Source organism: Stigmatopora nigra, chromosome 1, assembly GCF_051989575.1.
Source record: "Stigmatopora nigra isolate UIUO_SnigA chromosome 1, RoL_Snig_1.1, whole genome shotgun sequence".
NCBI lineage: Eukaryota > Metazoa > Chordata > Actinopteri > Syngnathiformes > Syngnathidae > Stigmatopora > Stigmatopora nigra.
This window is the reverse complement of record NC_135508.1, coordinates 20055824-20076263: the sequence shown is the minus strand read 5'-3', so window position 1 is coordinate 20076263 and position 20440 is coordinate 20055824. Positions and strand designations below refer to the sequence as shown.

The 20440-nt window shown below is 42.7% G+C and overlaps 3 protein-coding genes across 5 annotated transcripts; 2 read left to right on the top strand and 1 right to left on the bottom strand.

Moving 5' to 3' along the window:
• Window positions 1–1989: 1989 nt before the first annotated feature.
• LOC144205721 (uncharacterized) lies at window positions 1990–9678 on the bottom strand. 2 transcript variants are annotated; one of them, XM_077730283.1, is made up of 9 exons: window positions 8779–9678; window positions 7747–7971; window positions 7506–7664; window positions 5964–6035; window positions 4739–5806; window positions 4512–4622; window positions 4205–4254; window positions 2819–3956; window positions 1990–2184 (listed from the first exon to the last, which is right to left on the bottom strand). In XM_077730283.1, exons 1-9 carry the CDS (start codon window positions 9397–9399, stop codon window positions 2050–2052), a joined length of 3579 nt encoding a protein of 1192 aa, XP_077586409.1. In that variant the 5' UTR covers window positions 9400–9678; the 3' UTR covers window positions 1990–2049. The 2 variants fall into 2 exon arrangements, with proteins under 2 accessions (XP_077586409.1, XP_077586417.1); XM_077730291.1 differs by having other exon boundaries at window positions 2819–3953; window positions 8779–9677.
• Window positions 9679–10090: 412 nt separating this feature from the next.
• Window positions 10091–16216, top strand: LOC144203847 (oxysterol-binding protein-related protein 2-like). The gene is made up of 14 exons (XM_077727389.1): window positions 10091–10200; window positions 10423–10547; window positions 11584–11698; window positions 11882–11957; window positions 12267–12401; window positions 12679–12776; window positions 12853–13035; window positions 13749–13856; window positions 13938–14027; window positions 14110–14236; window positions 14923–15027; window positions 15098–15221; window positions 15309–15399; window positions 15684–16216. Exons 2-14 carry the CDS (start codon window positions 10511–10513, stop codon window positions 15784–15786), a joined length of 1392 nt encoding a protein of 463 aa, XP_077583515.1. The 5' UTR covers window positions 10091–10200; window positions 10423–10510; the 3' UTR covers window positions 15787–16216.
• Window positions 16217–17146: 930 nt separating this feature from the next.
• adrm1 (ADRM1 26S proteasome ubiquitin receptor) lies at window positions 17147–20408 on the top strand. 2 transcript variants are annotated; one of them, XM_077710706.1, is made up of 10 exons: window positions 17147–17256; window positions 17564–17815; window positions 18162–18278; window positions 18359–18482; window positions 18782–18868; window positions 18947–19052; window positions 19132–19373; window positions 19549–19706; window positions 19777–19879; window positions 20210–20408. In XM_077710706.1, exons 2-10 carry the CDS (start codon window positions 17606–17608, stop codon window positions 20311–20313), a joined length of 1251 nt encoding a protein of 416 aa, XP_077566832.1. In that variant the 5' UTR covers window positions 17147–17256; window positions 17564–17605; the 3' UTR covers window positions 20314–20408. The 2 variants fall into 2 exon arrangements, with proteins under 2 accessions (XP_077566832.1, XP_077566840.1); XM_077710714.1 differs by lacking the exon at window positions 17147–17256 and adding an exon at window positions 17270–17485.
• The last annotated feature ends 32 nt before the right edge of the window (window positions 20409–20440 follow it).

Here is a 20440-nt window from a genome sequence, read left to right as displayed (position 1 = left end):
ACCTCCCCCATAACAAGACAGGGATACATTTTCAACTATATGTAAAATAGCAATGCAAACTTTGAAAACATTTATATTCTTCCATTAACTCCATTTTATTTATTCCCCCCCCCCCCCCCCCCCCCAATATCATGTCCAATGGGGGCCTGTTTAGTTCAAATCTAAATAATATATTCTGGTGGGTGAATGACAACTTTCTACCAAAAATGTCTAATTGTTGTCCATGACTGTCATTACACATTATTTGCAAAGCAAAAGGGCATTCGTTAACAAATTTGTTATACATTTTGCACCAATTATGTGAAGGTATACAAGTTTCCAGGTGGAGCTTTATTAAGGATTACTATTGTCATAGCCATTAACCACGTACTCTGTACTTTTCCCCTTTTTTAATGTCACACAACAAGCTTCTGTGGAGTGAGGTGATGTTTTTCAAGCATATACAATTCAAATATCATATTTGATCAGGTGTTTATTCAACAGAAGAGCTATTTCTCTACAAAAACAAAAATACAAACAAATCACAGTGTCAATCTGCAGTGCACTTTTTGTAAATCAAGTAAAGATCAAACTATGAAATACTTCACAGGACACTGCTGCTTAAAAGTAATTGAGGTATTTGAATTTCTATTTGATGTGTTCAATGTGTTTTTTTTTAATGTATGTAGAGGTAGAAAGAAGCAGAGAAGTATTTGCAACTGTAGTCACGACTTCTTACAAATATATCTATCAATGTCAACATGTTGTGACTCTTTTAAACAATACAAAAAACCTTGTGAAAAAAACTCCAGAAAAAGAATATTAAGTTTGAAAGGTCAATTTCATTTCATCAGCCATATTCAATGAACATGCTTTATTATGCTGTTTCATTCTTACGGTGCTTTGACCTGAGAATTTATATGTACCTGTGTACCTGTCTGAAAACAAAAAAGGATCAAATGTTGAAAAGATTACTTAGCAAATAAAAAAACAGAACAATTCACAACTATCCTTTTTCATTTCTCAGTACGTCCACGTCGTATTCTTCAATAAAGCATTCGAATATTGGACAAAATAAATCAAATTCAACTGGGAACACATTCACAACCTCCCCAGACCATAATTGGTACACACAAATTAGAATCTAGTTTTGAAAAAAACAAAAACAAAGCACAATTCATTGAAATTATCGAAACGTGTATACAAAATATTCATTCCGTTTCTGTACCGCACATTCTCGTATGGGTTGTTTTCAGGCAAAAAACACAACACACCCCAGACTGGTCGCCAGTCAGCCATAAGGGACATACGACCATTCGCACTAACAATCATACTGCCACCAACGGGAATCGAGCCCGTCCCTGCCTGCACCGACGTGAGGTGAGTGAACGAACCTCTACACTTATGGCTCGGGAGCCAAATGTGGCTCTTTGGATGGGTGCTTATGGCTCTCCGCTAAACTGTGAGCTAAAATCTGGACACTATGTCTAGAGTTGCTTTAATCTTCCAGTTTTTAATTAAACCTTTCCTTCATGCATGCATCCCATTGATTAGCATCAGGGTAACAATTTTGTCAACATAATTCTGAGACTTTTTCTACTTTAAAGGCAGTGAAATGACTAAAAATGCACATTTTCATGTATTTTTACTTCTAGTAAATTTTGAGTATGGCTCTCAATGAATAATAATTGAAAATATGAATTGTTTATGGCTCTTTCTGTCAAAAAGGTTTCCAACCCCTGCTCTGCACCATCAGGCGGCTTATTCAATATATAATTGTATTTTTAAGTAAAAATCATGATGACCATAATGTAAAATCTCTTTCTCATTGTCTTGCCCATCATTTGCAATTCCAAACGGTCAATCTCATTTTTATACATTATATACAGACGTTGTATTATGTACCAAAACAGACTAATTTGCATGTCTATACATTGCGGCTTTGAGGCTCATCGTCATTTAAAAGGTTATCCAGCAGAATTAAGAAAACAAATAAATTGCATCATCTAATGCAGTGCACCTTACTTTATATCACTGACCACTTTGTGTCTTATCTACTCTAATTGGACTTCACTCGCAGTTTGACTTTGCATTCTGGCATCTTGTGATTTTGATCTGGTTGGACGTTTGTCTCGGCGTGGATCGAAATGGACGAGCGAAGCAGAAGGTCAAGGTGCTGCTTGAACCGCAGTCGTAGTTTCCATCCTGGTTGGAAATACAAAAAACATTTTCTTAAATTAGTCATCATACATGCAGTTGTAACAGCGGTTTTCCTGCTTGAGGCTTGAAATTATGCGACCACTGTGCACCAACATGAATCAAAAAATTATTAACCACGAGTGTTGTAAACTACTCTGGAGACCGAGACAAAATTAAAAAAAATAAAATCTGATTTTAAAAAGGAGACATGGTTGAACAGTTAAAAAAACTGTTGAAATTATTTATAACCAAGCATGTACTATAACAGTTAGTTATATTCTTTCTTCCTTTGAGTTTTTGCTGGAAAAAAACTTACAATGGTGTCCCAAGCAGTTATTGTGGCAATTCCAATCTTGGAAACAAACTGGCACTGGCATGTTGAGGTATTACTGTACTTAAATTTTACTGCTATCCATGTAGGGTATTTTCGAAGAATACTCATTAGGAAAAGGAAGGATTGAGGATTTGACACACACCTTATGTATTTACAAAGATTTAGCGGAGTATGACTATGGTAGATCGTAGATTTATATGAGTCATAACTATGCAGAGGTTACAGATATTACTTCTGTGACTGGCCAGTTGAATAACGCCTATGTTTTACAGGCACTCAGCGAAGGAGATATTGAAATGAACTCACCTCCGCCACAGTAGATCTCAAGGCATATGTGGTCCGGTTACGCCCGTTGGCCCGATTCTCTTTTGATTGGGTATGACTGACCTCCTCTCTTTGCCTCATGAACCTATGGTTGACGATGCCGGTCACGCTGTCGCTCCTCGACAATTGGGATGCAGTAGCCCTCACGGGAATCCTCTCTGGGCTACTCTTCATCTTCTGGGCTGAGCCTGGTACCGGTCTTTCTGCACGACCGCTCACTCGACGAAGAAACTCAGTGACCAAACCCCCTGGAGATTTGTTGGGGGGCTTGAGGCTTTGGCCTGTTGGGCAGTCGTTTAGAAGAAGACTGATGTTCTGTCCTGCTGCGGATCTGTGACTCATTTGGCCAGACTGGCTTTGGTGATTCCACTGTGTTCGAATGCGAGTGTTTGATGAGCTCAAATTAGACGAGGAACCTGATGCCGATTGACTTCGGTACAATTTGGGGGACGAGGTAGCGAGCCTTGACCTCTCGGGTCTGCTTGTCAGTCTGTCCAGTGAAGCGGAGACACAGCGAGAGCGAGACGACACCAGGGGGGAGTCGCCCGCCCGAGAGGGACTGTTTCTCACATGGGGTCCTTCAGTTTGCACACCGACACTCACCATCAGCGGCCTCAAGTAAGTCTGAGTGCCAGAGCAGGTCACGTCCGGCCCCCGATTTTCCGATCGTGCTTTATTCACGCGCGAGCCGGCGTGAGCCACCTGCCTCCAACTGGCCGCCATCTCCTTCATGTCGTCGCTCAGGTTGGCCGAAGAGCCCCCACAGGGCGTTGAAAAAGAAGTGGGCGGCGTGCACCATGGAGACTGCGTGTTTATGGATTCTCTGTCGCTTTCGGAGCTCTGCTTGAGCTGAGCTAGCTGGACTCGACGCTTGGACGGGGGACTGTAGTAAATGCGCAGAGCTGATTTATCTGGTGCAGTGTGGCTTCTCGACACGAACATCTGCTCAAAGTCGAGGTCGGGGAAGCTAAGCGGCATGATGAGATGGTCCCACGTCTTAACGGGCTGTTCTTGATCCAACACAGCGGCCTGGAGACTTAGATAACACCAGTTTTTCCTCTTGTAAGAGTGTGGAGAAAGCTGCTTCTTAAGTTTCTGTCTGATGGCGCTGTATATCCTGCTAACACAGCAGGGGAAAACCACAACCAGAGAACTTAGTGGATATGTGTGCAGTGAATCCTTACATATAACACCACACATGTACTAAATATTGTGATCCATTAAGTATTTGTTCTTCCTAAACTGCTAAATTTTCACAGAAAGGCTACTTAATCGACCCCTTGTTTTTTCCTTAAAAGCATTTCAAATGGCCTCCTTGAACTCTTAGTCAATTTAAACATCTCTAATTTTAATGTAGAAATCACTAACCTGTCCCGATCAGGGTTTCCTTCATCAGCATTGACAAAGCTGGCAGCACACTAAAAATGAGAAAAATTAGAAATTATGTTGATGAAGATGATGCTTCACACCTCACCCGTGAACACTTCAGGCTCGAATAGCATGGTTTTAGTGCATATTCATACAGCAGATTGTATTTGAACCCTTGGCCTGTTTGGCTGCAGCCACAGTAGGAGATTAGCCCCAATACTTTGGCGAGAGTCCGCTTGAGGCGCAGCCAAGCAGGCGCACTGCCAGTGAGACGGATCACAGGCGCTACAACCCGCCTTGTCCTCACCTCAGATGCCTTATTCTGAACACGGGACCGGTCTTCCAGAGTTTCCTCCTGGAGGTCAGCGCCGATGCTTTGCAACAAACCTTGCAATAAGGTCAAACGCTTAGCCTTCGCCTGGATCAAATACATTCACAGAAAGCATATATGTCACAAAGTTTTGACATCTTGGATGAGTTTTTCTTAAACAGTAAATGTTGTATGGAAACGGCGGGGAAAGAACATTAGATCACCTCTTTTGATTCCGGTACCGACTCTTGGCACCACCGATGGAGGATCCACAGAATCTTCATCGCTACCTGCATTTTCAGGTTCCATTTGAAGGGCGAACTTTGTGTCATTTGTTTCGCTCGCTCATTTTTGTCAAAGTGGAGAACTTGATCACCACATTCCTGCTTTCCTGGCGACTCCCGTAAAGCTAGATTGGCAGCGCAATCTCCACTAAAAGATGAGAACAAGTTGGAATCCCAAACTTCTTGTTGAGAGCAATTTTGCCCATTCAGAAACATCTCCATCCTCACAATGAAAGCTTGCAGCATGGCCTGCAGAAGTTCCAACGCTTCACTCAAAGGCCCCGGGAAGACTAACGATGGTGGTGAGCTACAGCCATTTTGGGGTGGAGTTCTCATGAGCTGGATAGCAGAACTCAAAATGCAGGAATGATCTCGGAGAGCGGCAAAAGTTGCGTAATCCGTGGCGGTCGTCACTGTACGGCTGCCGTCGGCCGACTTATTGGCAACACTCTCCGACGGGTCCCCCTCACCCCCCACGGGCCCTTCTCTTGTAATGTGACAGGAAGGGAGCTGCCCTTCCGTCTGCGCTTGGCTCCATGCCGACGTCGTTTCCACTGCTGTCTTCTCATCGTGCGCAGCACTTGCCGTTTTCAAACTCGCACCCCTTTCTTTTCGGTTCTTCCTCAAAGTGTAAGGTGATGGACGTTGTTCTAAAACATTCTTCGTGTCCACCTCCTCCATTCTTCCTTCATCTCTTTCTGTCAAATCGTGCATTTCTGCTCGCAGCCCACGGTTCTCCACCTCAAGCTCGACAATACGTCGGCTCAAGAGCATGGCCTCCTCTTCCACCAGTTTTAAGTGAACTTTGACCTCCGCCTCCCTGGCATAGGGGGATTTTTGTCTGCCCTCGGGCAACTGGGAGGCATCCAAATCGCCGTACGCTGAGCGGTACCTGAGCAGCTGCTCGCGCATGATTTCATTATCCGACACCAATTTTGTGAGCTTCTTACACATGAGAGCCAATTCTTCTTTGGCAAAATGGAGTTGGCATCTGACATCGCTGTCATCCTGCAGTGAAGGAAGGCCCACTATTAAAAAGTGCTAAAAAGTCAGGGTTTTGTGCCTGTACGAAGGACGAACCCTCAAAAACACAGTACGTTGCGTGAGGTATGACATGACATTAAAAAAAAAAGAAAAACTTACACAAGACAGAACAAAAACAAACCTCCATCTGTTGAGAGAGCCTCCGCTCGGTTTTGCCGGCTGATGATCTGGTGTTACGCTTCTTTATAAAACTCTGTGAAATAAAAAAAAACCCAAGGTTGTGACTTTAATGTGAACATTTCCTGTTTGACATAAAAAATTGCAGGAACTTTTTGTTGTTGTTTCATGTTCCTAGACATGCAATCAACTGAATCAGAAAAAAACCTTTCTTGATGACCTAACACTCACACCTATACCGAGGGGCAATTTAGAGTGTCCAATTAGCCTACCATGCATGTTTTTGGAATGTGGGAGGAAACCGGAGTACCCGGAAAAAACCCATGAAGGCCCGGGGAGAACATGCAAACTCCACACAGGTGGATCGACCTGGATTTGAAGCCAGGACCCCAGAACTGCGAGTCCGACACCACGGGGCTTTGCATTCATAATATTAAAACAAATTTGGATTGTCCATTTTTTGCATCTAGCTTTATGTGGTTTCACATTGAAGTTTTGCTAAACACATCCAATGGACTTTTTCCAATTAGGTCGACTCCCAAAAGCTAGTCACAACTGAGCTGAAATCAAAACTAACCGACGCCCATTGACAAATTGGTCCACTAAGGAAACTGTAATGTAGCTAGCGTTCCAACTTGGTCGTTTCAATTGCACTTAGGTCTACAATTTGGAAATGTAGAGTAGGATCCACAAATAAAAGCATGTTACCCATCTTTAAATACAATCGATTCTGCTTTTCTATAACAACATTTGTTCAGGTGTATTTTTCAACATCGTGTATTTTTCCTGGTGGCTCAGCTGAATAATGGTTAGGCATTTAATCTGATCCGAACTAGTGCAAAACATGTTTATTGTCAGAGTCACAGACAGCAAGTCCAGATGCAGTGTGAGAGTTGCCAATGCTCAAAGTGGGTTTTGGGTTCCTGGATGAGGTAATCTAAGTGGATTTTCCCTGCAAGCAGCTGTCCAAGACTGAGCTCGGGCCAAAGTAGAGAATCCCGGATTAAAGCAGGCACGTGCCACAAGTGAAGAATCCCACAAGGGCAAAAATAAGGTGAAAAAACTGACAATCCAAGTGTGTAAGGGTTGCCTATCAGGAAAAGCACATTCAATGATGATCGCACTGTAGGTCACGATGTCGGCACGCTAACTCCCACTTTGCCGGATGCCATAATACATGCTGATCCCGAATTAGCTGGGCTTAAAAGAGGCAGAAAAGCCAGGGTCTATTTTGGTAATCTCTCTTTCTCTCCCTCTCTGACTTGATTGCGCCCTCCACTCCCTTTTCTCCTCAATCGAGGATGTCAGCTGCGCTCTGAGGTCAAACTTCAGCATACCGAGCCGCCACACCCAGCCATCGTGGCCGGCACCGGGCAGCTGCCGGCCCAGCCCCTGCGCTCGTATCACCGTGTCCTTCGGAGGAGGGGGTGGCTGTCTGGGCTAGGCACAGCTGCGAGGGCTCACCACAGGCTTCTCGCATTGGCTTTTGGAATTTGCCCGCATATGGGCATCGAATGAATTATTTTAACTGCGTAAAATATCTCACCTCTCTGACTTTCTCCAACTCGGCCTGCAAGACATGTTTGGCCACCTCCAGTTCTTGTGTCTTCTCTCGAAGCATTTCATTCTCCCATTCCAAGTGGCCATTCTTCTTCTGCACAACCTCCAGCTCGTTGTACAATCGCAATGAGGCGCTCTTGGCAACCTGTGTGAAAAGCGGTTAATGACATATTAAGCAAATGATGGCCATCTCAGGCGATCCATTTCGGTTTTACGAAGAGACTGACTTTAATATCGTGTTCAAGAGTTCTGATCAGCTCCCCGTCCACCTGCCCCGTCTGGGCCACTCTGATGCTGCGCCGCTCAGCTTTACGGAGACGGTACTGGAGGATACGACATGTCTTGTTGGCCTGTTCCAGTTGCTGGCGGAGATCTTGCAGCTGCCGCGTCTCCTCCTCCTGGAACACGTCGCGCATCTCCAACATCTCGCAGCGCAGCTCCTCCACCTCATCCTGTTCCAAGCATCATTTCTAACTGCATTTCATGTCATTTATCCCTTATTCTTCACAAGTAATCTCATGCTTGTCAATAACACTAAGTCCACCCGATTCGATTCCAGAGCCTGAGATCGATTTATAATACTACAATCTTATGTACACAATGAACTGCATCACCAAAAGCATTAAAAAATAAAACGCACGGTGGACATTTTTGAAAATTAATGACTACTCATCTTATCTTTAATATTTTTCCCCCAACCAATCAATGTATGGATCCAAATCCATGTATTGTTACTCTCCAGTATGCTACTCCAGTGGTCCCCAACTGTTTTTCACCGCGAACCGATAATGCTCTTTCTATTTTCTTCCAGACTGGCTAATGTGGAGGGTGACAGACAACTTAAGACAAAATTGTGCGGGGCACGCGAACAACGTCTCCGACGACAAAAAAAAAAAAGACAAAAAAAATCCCTAGCATAATAGCAATTATTTATCATTATTATTCCAATTGTTTTCATTTGAAGTAGGAGGGCGAGATTGAAAATGTTAATATTGATCACTCTGTGTGGCCCACGGACCGGTGCCGGTCCACGGACCAGTGGTTGGGGACCACTGCTCTACTCCACTAATATGGTAACCCACACAGGATTCCCATTCAAAATATGCGATCGTAACATCACTCCAATTGCCAAGTTCGCCTTTATCATGAAGATTCCTCGTTTATCGTTGTCCTGGCAGTCAAACGCGATCATTTATTGACAACCCTGAGTTTGACGCGAGCAAATGAGTTGACAAGTAAATTCAATTAAAGTGGCTTACCCTCAAATACTCATTCTCTGACCTGACATCTTCCACCTCCCTGACCAGGTCATCGGTGGTCTCGGCCATAATGAGATCCATAAATGCCCCCGAGGACTTGCCCAAAGCGAGGTCTCCTCCGGGGGCATCCACCGGGGAAAAGCAGGCGGTCAGTGCGGCTTGACCTCGCCGTATGCCGTCGTCTTTGCCCCCGCTGACCGGTCCCGCCTCGTAAGCTCCCCCGTCAGCCCAACTTAATTCTTTATCGCTGACGGGAGAGTCGCGCTTGTTGCCCTCGCACGTCCAATCGGACATTTCTGAGCTACTCTCGGGGGAAGTCTTCCCCGAGAAGCAGCCAGAGTCTTTACCCAGGTCCTCGGAAGTGTTGCTGGCGTCAGAAAGTTTCCTCCGGGCACCAGGGCTTCTCTTCCGAGATGATGCGGCGGGGCAGCCAGGACGTTTTCCCGTAGATTTCACCGAGTCTCCATGATTTACCGATGCTCCTCTTTGTTCACCAATTATTAAGTTGTCTTTGCATTTGGGCTCTTTGGGCTTTCTTTGGATAGTTCCCTGTTGGGACACCTTAGATGTCTTCTGGCTCCGGGGCGCACTCTTTACGGATTTGTTCCGATCTCGGTTCATCGTGTGGTGACAATTTCCCTCTTTTTTTATGTCAGGAATTGGGAAAAAAGATAGGCTTCTTCACTTTGTAGTCGCCATGACGTGGTATGAAAGTGCGTTGATCTGAAGCACTATGCATGTGGTCATTCACAGCTGGCAGACCACTACACTATAAATCTGTCAAGAAGGTATCGGTGCATGACGTATCCGGTCTAGAATTCAAAATAAAATAAAAAAAACAGTTTGAGAACTACCCCGAACATTTTTCAAAAGTACCCACGGCTAAAAACAATGTACACTATTTCATATTTCCCCTCAAATGTGTATGCATTTCCCTACGTATTTTTGTTGTGTACCACCTATTATTATGATGTTGTTGAGTACTTATTATGTTGACTACTTATTTATTTATTATTTATTACTCATGTATGAATTATTTGTTGTTGTTATTTATTTGTCTGTTTGTTTGTTGTTTGTATTTGTGCACTTTGTGCTGAAGCTTTAAATGTCATGACAATGACAATAAAAGCATTCAAAACAATTCAATTCAGTTCACTACTACTGTAACAAGCTCTTTGGTTCCAGTATTCAATTTCTCCCCAAATAAATTGGTAACTACTTAAATATAGTAATTCATGTGATGTTTTAAGTATTATTAGTTTAACTTTCAAGATGAAATCAAATGTCCATACTTAAGTGATTGGCTGATACTGACGTCAGTCAGGATGTCCTTCCCGCCCACTTCCGCACATCGGAAAGGCTGAACAGACCCGTCCTCGACTGTTTACGTTTGGAGATCACACATTGGAATTCGAATCACAGGTACATTTCCGATGTCCTCGATCTACATTCCCATGGCAGTAACCCCTTTCTCTCGACTTGTTTCAATGTGCGCTGCAAACCTTAGCTAACGTCCCCGGAGACGTTTTGACTCATTACAGTCGCTAGGTGCTAGTTAGCTATTTAAACGTGCTCGTTTGCAGACAGCTGTCTACCGGCCGCCTGTTAACCAAACCACCCGATCGTCCTTCCGTGTGTTTCTAGACGCTGCGATGGTCAGAGGGAGTCCGATCTGGGGGCTTGCTAGTGACTTTCAACATGACTTGTGACTGACTGTATCTTCTCGACCACTATGAACAGCGAGGAGGAGTTTTACGACGCCGAAACAGGTGAGATATGACAGCTGTCAATTCAAGTATCGTCATTGCATCCTCACTTTTTCATATCCTGACATCCGGCTAACAGACAACGTCAAATTTAAACATACAGCGCACATTCCAATAGACATAAAACTAAATAAAATCCGGTTGTATATGAGGGTCATCGTTTTGTTAACCAACTTGTTGACTGCCATTGACCGCTGTTGACCATCCGGACCCTTCCCAGTTCAAACAGGTTGCACGTTTATTGCCGTCGATGGCACTGAAACATGTTTACTGGCAGTCCTTCAAGTTCTAATGTTTTGGACGTCTATCGCCCTAATTGGCAAGGATTAACAACACTTTCATTTTAAACTAGCAGATTTTCTATTAGGGAACTCGACAAGCAATTCCAACGGTCGCGTGACACTGCATTCCATAAAAAGGAAGTGAATTGTGAAATGAAATAAAACAGGAACTTGGCAATAGGAATCACGTGAATGTAAAATAAAATAACAATACAATTGCAAAAATACCTTGATTTATTTGTAGCTCGCAATTTTTAGTCCCAATCTGCATTTCCATTCAAATTCAATATTAATTTAATTTAATTATTAAAACAAATTACATACTATAACGTACAAAAAACAATATTACAAACTATTCAGTTTACTGATACACAATTTGTCAGAGTATCATAATAATCCTTATACTACTTTAAATGAAAGCTAATTCTTGAGCAACAATGCTCAATTTTAGATGTCAGAGGTAATCATTGAACAATATGCCTATTAAGCCTTCAATAATTTGACAATAGCCCTCTTTGTAGTACTGTTTTTTTGTTCCCAACAATCTTGCCAGGTCGATGGCGATAACATAGCAAACGAGCTGGTTTGGCAAGTGACATGAATCATTTTACTTTCTCTTTCTAATCTCACCTTTTTGTGGAATTTCTTTATTTTTTGTAAAGCCTGCTTTACTAAAAAAAACTGAATCAGTATCATAGAGATACCAGGTAGTGCCTGTCACTTGTCGTGCAATGTTGAAAGTAATGGTCTCCATTCAGGGCTGGAGTCAGACGATTCCTTGGAAGTTAGTTTCAAGGATGCTCTGGTATTCGACGGTAGGGCGCAAGTCCCCGGTGGCTCTGCTACAAATCGCCATGCAGTGTGGCGGCGCAGGTGAGGAATCACGCATGATAGCCGCTTTCAATACTTTCAATTAATTTCTGGTCTCGGAATCTGTAGTGAGCCAACCCTTACAATTGAATCACTGCATGACATTGTTTTTAGGGTTTGGGGCTCCATATTATTTTCCGATCAATAGAAATTAATTGGTTGTTGTTGCGTCTTTTTTTAATCTAGGAAAATTCTGCCTGCCGAAACAATCAGCAGACCCAATTTCAGTGTGACAAGCATTTTGAGGAAATGTATCGGCATGGTGAGTCTTACCCACATTTAAATTGCATTTTCCTATTTGAACGCTTGTGATAGTTTGACAAGCTTTTCATTCTTTTGATGAAATTGACTTTAGAAGCTGACATGTGTACACATGAAGTATACATTTATTATCTCTTCCTGATTATGTTGCTTGCAACTAAACCGTTTATCTATATTTGGTTCTGGAAATCACATTTTTGGATCATCAGAAGGCCCAAAATAGCTCAAGCAGCATTACGGCGGATCAAGGTTTCACAACCAAAGCCCCCCCACTGTTTTATCAATGTTCTTAAATGTTTTGTTGCCGCAGGAGCTGTCCAAAATAGCCATGCCAATTGTGTTTAATGAGCCACTCAGCTTCCTCCAGAGACTCTCAGAGTACATGGAACACACACACCTCATCCAAAGAGCCTGCAGTTTGCCAGACTCGATAGACCGCATGCAGGTTAGATCCATTAACGAGAGACCGTCAATACTACATTAGTAGGCTGTGAATGAGATAAACAAGGTTTTGATAATACACCTGTCACTTTTGGCAGAGGAGGCTGCAATGTCTTTGCAATGTAAAAACATTTCAGATCTCATTGGTTTGAGTTGCGAGTGTGGTCGTAGAGCAAATTGAAGTTGTATCGCAAGTCGCAACTGCATTTAAAATGGTTTGTCACATGTGAATTCATTCATTTCAATGTATGTCTTTTCTCTGGTTCATCATATGACAACAGGTCATTGCTGCTTTTGCCGTTTCGGCTGTAGCATCTCAATCGGAACGGACTGGAAAGCCATTTAATCCTTTACTGGGGGAAACCTTTGAGCTCACAAGGTATTGACGCAAGTTTCTGCATCCTCACCAAAAAAAAGCCAAATGCCTTGGATGAGCTCTTATTGTTTTTATTAAGGGAGGACGAAGGGTACAGATTGATCTCAGAGCAGGTGAGCCACCACCCGCCTGTCAGTGCCTTCCATGCAGAGTCTCTGAAGCAAGAATTCGCATTCCATGGATCGGTTTACCCCAAACTCAAGTTCTGGGGCAAAAGTGTGGAGGCCGAGCCCAAAGGCACCATGACGCTGGAGTTACTAAAGTGAGAAATTGTGTGTGTATACATTTGAAAAGCTCTGAGGAATGTCTTGAATGATTTGCATGTGGGGATGCTTTCAATGTTCTCTGCTGTCTTTTGGCCTTGAAGTAAGTGTGCATGAAATTGACGTTATGTTTGGAATTCTTACCTACAAGTCATTGTCACTTTCGCAGCTTTACAGATGCTCGGAAATTCTCGAACTGTAACGACAGTTCGTGTAACAAAACTAATAACTGCAGGGTCGCTGTAGTTGTGCTCATAATTTTTGTCTTTTCTGTCATATTCTGAAAAAAAAAAACATCCTAAACCCCTATTGTAATTATTCCTCAATTGTAACGTGGAATGGGAAATCTATCCAAAGATTTTCTAATAATTGTTTTCTACACTTTGATTAAACGCACAAACAATGACGTAAATCAGAAAACAGCCGAAATGGCACTCATTTGGACAATTTCAATGAATTTTACATCATCAAAACAATTGTAGTTGATAAATTCCATAATTCATAATATACATTTGCATTAAACATGAAGATAATTTGAAGCTTTTATGGAATGCTAAAGAAATCTGACAATATTTATTGTAGATAGGCTTCAAATCAAACCATAGTTAATCCCACTATAAGGAAAACGTATCAGGACAAAACTTTTGCCATTTTTTTCTCAGAACAATGAAACTGTCAGAGTAGTATTTAAAATGCTGTGAATTTCTTTCAGACATAAAGAAGCATACACGTGGACCAACCCAATGTGCTGCATTCATAACGTCATCATCGGAAAGCTCTGGATCGAGCAGTATGGAACGGTAGAGATTGTTAACCACAGGTACGGCGACAGATGATTCTTCAGTAAAAGTAGATCTATTTCAAATGTCAGGCTATTGATATTGTGCTTATGGTCATTCAGCACGGGAGAAAAATGTGTGTTGAATTTCAAACCGTGCGGAATGTTCGGGAAAGAGATGCACAAAGTGGAGGGTTACATACAAGACAGAAGGTAAGAGGCGCCAGCCACTTCATCATGTTAGCTGTGCCAGAAATCATTTTCGCCATCTGGTTTGTCTCTTCTTTTGGGCCAGTAAGAAGAAACGGTGCATCATTTACGGCAAGTGGACCGAGTGCATGTACAGTGTGGAGCCCAAGGTTTATGAGGCATACAAGAAGGCTGACAAAAAGGCAGGAGCAGACTCAAAGAAACAGAAGCAGGTAAACGACAGATGGAATGTGGAAGTCAAAAGGGACTCTGGTCGTGTGGCTAGTTTTTACAAGATGTTTAGTAAGCAGGAATTAGCTTGGCTGTAAAAGAGTGAAATTTTGCAAATGTTCTGATCAAGTTCATAGACAAGGTTGTCTGCAATTGACGGTGATAATGGTCCAATCCATTTAGACTAGGACATGCTGGCAGCTGAAAATCGCATGAGGGTGACATTCAGTAGTGTCAAGAGTAGGATATCACTTGGTCAAAAATATATTTTAATTTTTTAAATCACATTTGTTAGTTAACAGGTCACCACTGAGATACTGAATCCTCACTGATGAAACAAGATTGTTCCCATGTTTGACTTGTTTTTTTCCAGTCCTACCCCAGATTCTTTGAATTCATTTTTCTTTTCTTTTACAATAACATGCAGTGGCATGAGTAAGCAGGTAAGATAACAACATTGTATTTGGTATCTGTAGTGTGCTGCTGCTGCTGTTATGTCGGAAATGTAGTGTATGAGTAGCTCATTGCCAGCACTAACCCATAATGCCTTGCAATGACATGCATTGTTGCTTGAGAAATATGTATAATTTGTGGCAAGTGCATTTCTGTGACTCGGCTGTTTACATTAAATGTGGGAATTCTACACGGGGTACAATAGAGTTGGTAAATATTCTATGTGTGTTTGCAGGAAAGTAATTGCGAAGATGAGAAAGCATTGCAAGAGACTGTGACTGTGATACCAGGAAGTGCCTTACTCTGGAGGATTTCACCACGTCCCGCTCACTCAGCAAAGGTGGACATCAGATGTGCGGTTAAATCTCACTTCGCTCATGACTCACATCAAGTCTTTTAATCTCCTTCAGATGTACAATTTTTCCAGCTTTGCCGTGACCCTCAATGAGTTGGAGCCCGGCATGGAGCGACTAGTGGCGCCTACCGACTGCCGGCACAGGCCGGATATCCGAGCCATGGAGAGCGGAGACCTAGGTATCGTTACTAGTCAAATATGGACCTATTGCAGATTTTTTTTTGAATTCCTTCTGCAGTCCTAACTCGGTGTACGTACGCACGCAGACACGGCAAGTGTGGAGAAAGAGCGCCTGGAGGAGAAACAGAGGGCTGCCCGCAAAGAGCGATCCAAGGAGGAAGAGGAGTGGTCGACTAGGTATCTGGATCTTAAAAATAAAATGTCTCACACTCATTGGAAATTATAGTAATTGGGTTAGGCTACTACTACTACTGAAGTGAGAGAATATTTTCTTTTAACAATTGTGAGTTTTTCAGTGGTGCATCCCACGGGAAAATAGAATTTTTTTGAAACCATCAGATTATTTATTATCTTGCTATTGCAATCACAGTGCTATTAAGCCAATGAAGCTAGCATGTGTACACTGATATATGATACAAAACTCATTGAGTTTTTTTTATTTTTTGGCTGACACCCCTCAGGTGGTTTCGACTGGGAACCAATCCTCATACTGGTGCTGAAGAGTGGCTGTACACAGGTGGATACTTTGACCGAAACTTTGCTGACTGTCCCAGAATTTACTGATAATAGATGTTCTCACTTGATTTTTCTCCGAATCTTAAAATAAGTGTGAAGTATGGGGTGGGTCTGAAGTAGCATTTGACCTGATCATTTCCGAGATGAAGTTTACCTATTGTAGAAGTTGACTGCTATTCTTACCCTTAATATGCTCTACTAATCATAGTCCAAATAGAGTAAATGTTACACAGCTGTCAGGATTTTAAACCACTTGTGTAAACTCTGTAGGACACGACATGAGACATGTCTGTATAAGTTTCAATACTAAACTCCAATGTATACACACCATCATTGTACGGTAAATGACATTTTGTTCAAATGTCAGGGTTTATTTAAATAACACTATGTTTTTGTGATCTCTCATAGAATTATATAAAAAAAATGCTTTCTCACGTTGTTGCAAACATAAAAGACAGATCTGCTTTCGAAGTAAAAATGTTTTTGTTACAATATTTTGTTGTCTGCTGCAGCTGATGATGTGAAGGATTTTAAGGTTAAGGCAAAAAAAAAGTTGTGAACTGAAGGACAATTCATACAAAACTTTAATGCAAAGGGATCATGAGCATTTTTTTTTGTTTAACCGAAAGCTGTGACTGTATAATTGAGATTTTTTAAAAATCTTTTACTAAAATAACAATAATCCCGGAATACTCATGATTTTTTTTCTTCTGACAACCACAGTCCTATGTCAGAACAGGTCCAGAATCTATGCAAAATATGAAACACGTGTTTTATTCCATCGTGTGATCACCACTGCATGACTCTATTTAATGTGAAACAGGGCACTTATTGGAAAATGTTCCTTTTTGTTACAGATCATTAATTTTGCCTAAAACTGCCCAGCAGAAGGCTCACTGTTCTATGCACCTATTGTTTGTTGAACAATTTAGTTCCAAGCACTTTCAACCCTGCTTACACTAAAGATGCAGGTTCATATGCTTCCTGATGAGGATGTTGATCTATTTGAGTGTTTACATACTGTATGTTCAGTGATGATCCCTTTGTCTCAAAACACATCCACACCCAAACCAGGTATACTAAAGAATACATTAAAATATGTACTATAAAAATGACGAGATTCTGTCTATTTTTTTTACTCTGTTTTATTATAAAAAGGACTACCAAAGGCAAATGAGATACCTCTTATAACAGTGTAAAACAACATCAATACCAACACTAAAGTTTTCCCTCAACCCTTTCATGCACACATTATATTTTTCCCACTAATAAATATATACATATACTATAACTATGTTATAAACATAAAATCACTGCGTTCTCTACCAAACGTGAAACGTCACATCTTGACTAATCATGAGAACGCACGTGACTTTGTTCTCCAATAACAGTCCTCGGAGCGCCAGGGCAATGACACATCCAGGCCAATCACATTACTTCACGTGATCACATAACCCAATCATCATCATCCAACTATCAAACGTCACCTTTCTTCCCTTTCGATAACACAAGGACTGTGTAAGTACAAAACGTTGCTTTTTAAAACTGAAATAATATTTTATCGCTAGGTTTTACGATAGAATATCACACATTTATGTGTCTAGAATACACTTTGTCTTATTTTATTTACATTTTGGAACGACTGAACTGAGAAAAGGCGTCAAGCTTCAAATACGCACAGTCACCCTGTGTGGAGAGCATCAAGAACATTAGCCAAACTATTTGACATCAAACTAAGCCATAGGCGGTACTGAAGTGCAAAATCACATTTCTGCTACTTCAAGTGACTGTATTTGACACTTTGTTGTTCCTCTGTTCATTGTAGGATTCGTCGTCTTCTCTTGATCACCCTACCCTCATCGTTATCATGGCTTCTGGAGCATTGTTTCCCAGTATGGTGTCGGGCTCCCGAGGCTCCTCCAGTAAGTATCTAGTGGAGTTTCGGGCTGGCAAGATGACCATGAAAGGCAGCACGGTGACGCCCGACAAGCGTAAAGGCCAAGTCTACATCCAGCAGACGGACGACTCCCTCATCCATTTCTGCTGGAAGGATCGCACGACGGGAAATGTGGACGATGTACGATGGTGGTATTCATTCGACCAGAACCTGACTTTAATGTCACAACTCGCCGTTAATGGCAGCGAATGAGCTAACAATTAAGAAATGTGATGAACGAACTGCTAGTGCTGCACGATATTTAAAAAAAATCACAATATCACAATATGGGTCTCTTTATGTATTATACAATAATGAGCAAGGGTAATAGCAGTATTTTTTTTGTATTTCTTATGCCCTGATTATGCTCACAAGTGGTATGATGGGGTGTTGAAGCTAATAATAATAATGATAATAATAATATTTTATGTTACTGATGCCATGAATGTAGGTGTCATAGCAATGATGCACATGTGGTCAAATGCAGGACCTGATCATCTTCCCGGACGACTGCGAGTTCAAACGGGTCAGCCAGTGCACTACAGGCCGCGTCTACGTCCTGAAGTTCAAAGCCGGCTCCAAGAGGCTTTTCTTCTGGATGCAGGTATCCTGCCCGTCAATCAGCTTCTCATTCGTGCCTCCCGTGAGCTCACGGGTGCCGCGTCCGATTCCGTTTGACCTCAGGAGGCCAAGACCGATAAGGATGAGGAATATTGTCGCAAAGTCAACGAGTACCTCAACAACCCGCCCATGCCGGGTGCTCTGGGGAGTGGCAGCAGTGGAGGACATGATTTGTCTGCTCTTGGAGGTAATGCACTCTTGCACGCATGGTTGGATATTGGACTAATCAATCACCTTATTTATTTGGATTCATAATCGTCTACTTTAAATAAGACTACAGAAATCTGAGAGCATAGTTTTTTTTTCTTCTTTTTTTCACAACTCAAAACATTTATATTTGAATGACATTAAGAAAATGGAGGTTAAAAAATGATCCCTAATAGAAACTTCCCTTCAATGGACAACCCAGTAGAACTGGCGGCCAATCTGGCCAACTGGCTCTGAAATGCCATCATTCACTACGACAATTTGTGCTTTCTTGCGCAGGTGAGGGCGGCCTGCAGAGCCTTCTGGGTAACATGAGCCACAACCAGCTCATGCAGCTGATCGGGCCGGCCGGACTGGGTGGTATCGGTAAGCCCCAACCCGTTGACACGGTGCCGGGATTTGGTGATGTCGTGTCGTGAACGGAGCGACGGGTTCCTCTCGCAGGCGGTCTGGGTGCACTGGCTGGTCCAGGCTTAGCCAACCTCCTGGGGAGCGGCAGTAGCAGCAGTAGCAGCAGCAGCGTTCCTGCCGCCAGCAGCTCCTCCACTAGGTCTCCGCACCTCTCCATATCCATTTAAGAGTGTTTTGAAGCTCCCGAAAGAGTCTCCAATTCGAACCTCTCCTTTCAGCTCGTCTACCGTGGTTACGCCCACCTCCACTTCCGCCGCCAGTCGCCTCGGCGCATCCCAGGCGTCCGCCACGCCCGTCAATACGACCGGCGCGGCGGCGGCAACGGCGGCGGCCTCCCCGCCCACCAGCACCCCGCCCACTCCCACGCTGGCCGCGGCGAGCACCCCTACACAGCCCATCCAGCTGAGAGACCTGCAGAGCATCCTGGCGACCATGAACGTGCCCACTAGCGGCGCGGCAGGTGAGGAAAAAGGAAAAGGCTTGTCTTTAGCTTAGCCCAATTAGCTTTCTATTTTTTTTTTACAACTGACCTGGGATCATACATGGATACAAATCCGATCACTCCTGCAGTGTGAACGTTAAGAGGAAAAAAGCTTTTCCCATTTGTTTAAAAGCCCATTTTCCCCCCCTCCCAGTGGACCTGGCCAGTGCCCTGACCCCCGAGGTGATGGCACCTATCCTGGCCAACCACGACGTGCAGCAGAGGCTGATGCCCTTCCTGCCCAGTGGAGAATCACTCCTGCAGAGCACTGACGAGCTCCAGAACACGCTCAGCTCGCCACAGTTCCAGCAGGTGAGGCTTCTGGTCGGATTGAACATTTGCCCCGCTGGCGACCACTTCCAAAATGTCCGCTTGTTTGCAGGCTATGAGCATGTTCAGCAGCGCTCTGGCATCAGGGCAGCTGGGGCCCCTCATGAACCAGTTTGGGCTGCCGACAGAGGCAGTGGACGCTGCCAACAATGGAGGTTAGTAGTTTTGCCCATAACTCATTTTTTCCCCCATGAGTTCATTATTATTTATTCAGTATTTTTTCCCCCAAAATGTTTATCACATTAATTGAGAATCAATTTTTACTGGAAAGGGTGAATGTCAGTTGTATTATTTCATTAATTAATTATTTTATATATTATGAATAATTAAATCATATATACAATAATACTTGTGAATACATTTTATTAATGGAACAAAAATAAGTGTCACTTTTGTATTGCTGTTAAGTGGTGAATGCTGTCCCTGGAAGGGTTATATATATTTTGTTTTTGATAATGATTCATCTTTACATGTTGATTTTTAAGATCTGGAGGCTTTTGCAAAGGCGATGGAAACGGACACAAAGTCTGATCAGGGCGGGGACTCCAAAGACAAAAAGGATGATGATGAGGACATGAGCTTGGACTAACCACTGTCAATGATCGCAATGTGTTTATTTAGTTGACACATTTGTCCATCATCGCTCCTTCACTATGTTTGAATAATAAAGATGTATTACAATGACTTCAAATCACTTATTTCCAAATCAAATAACG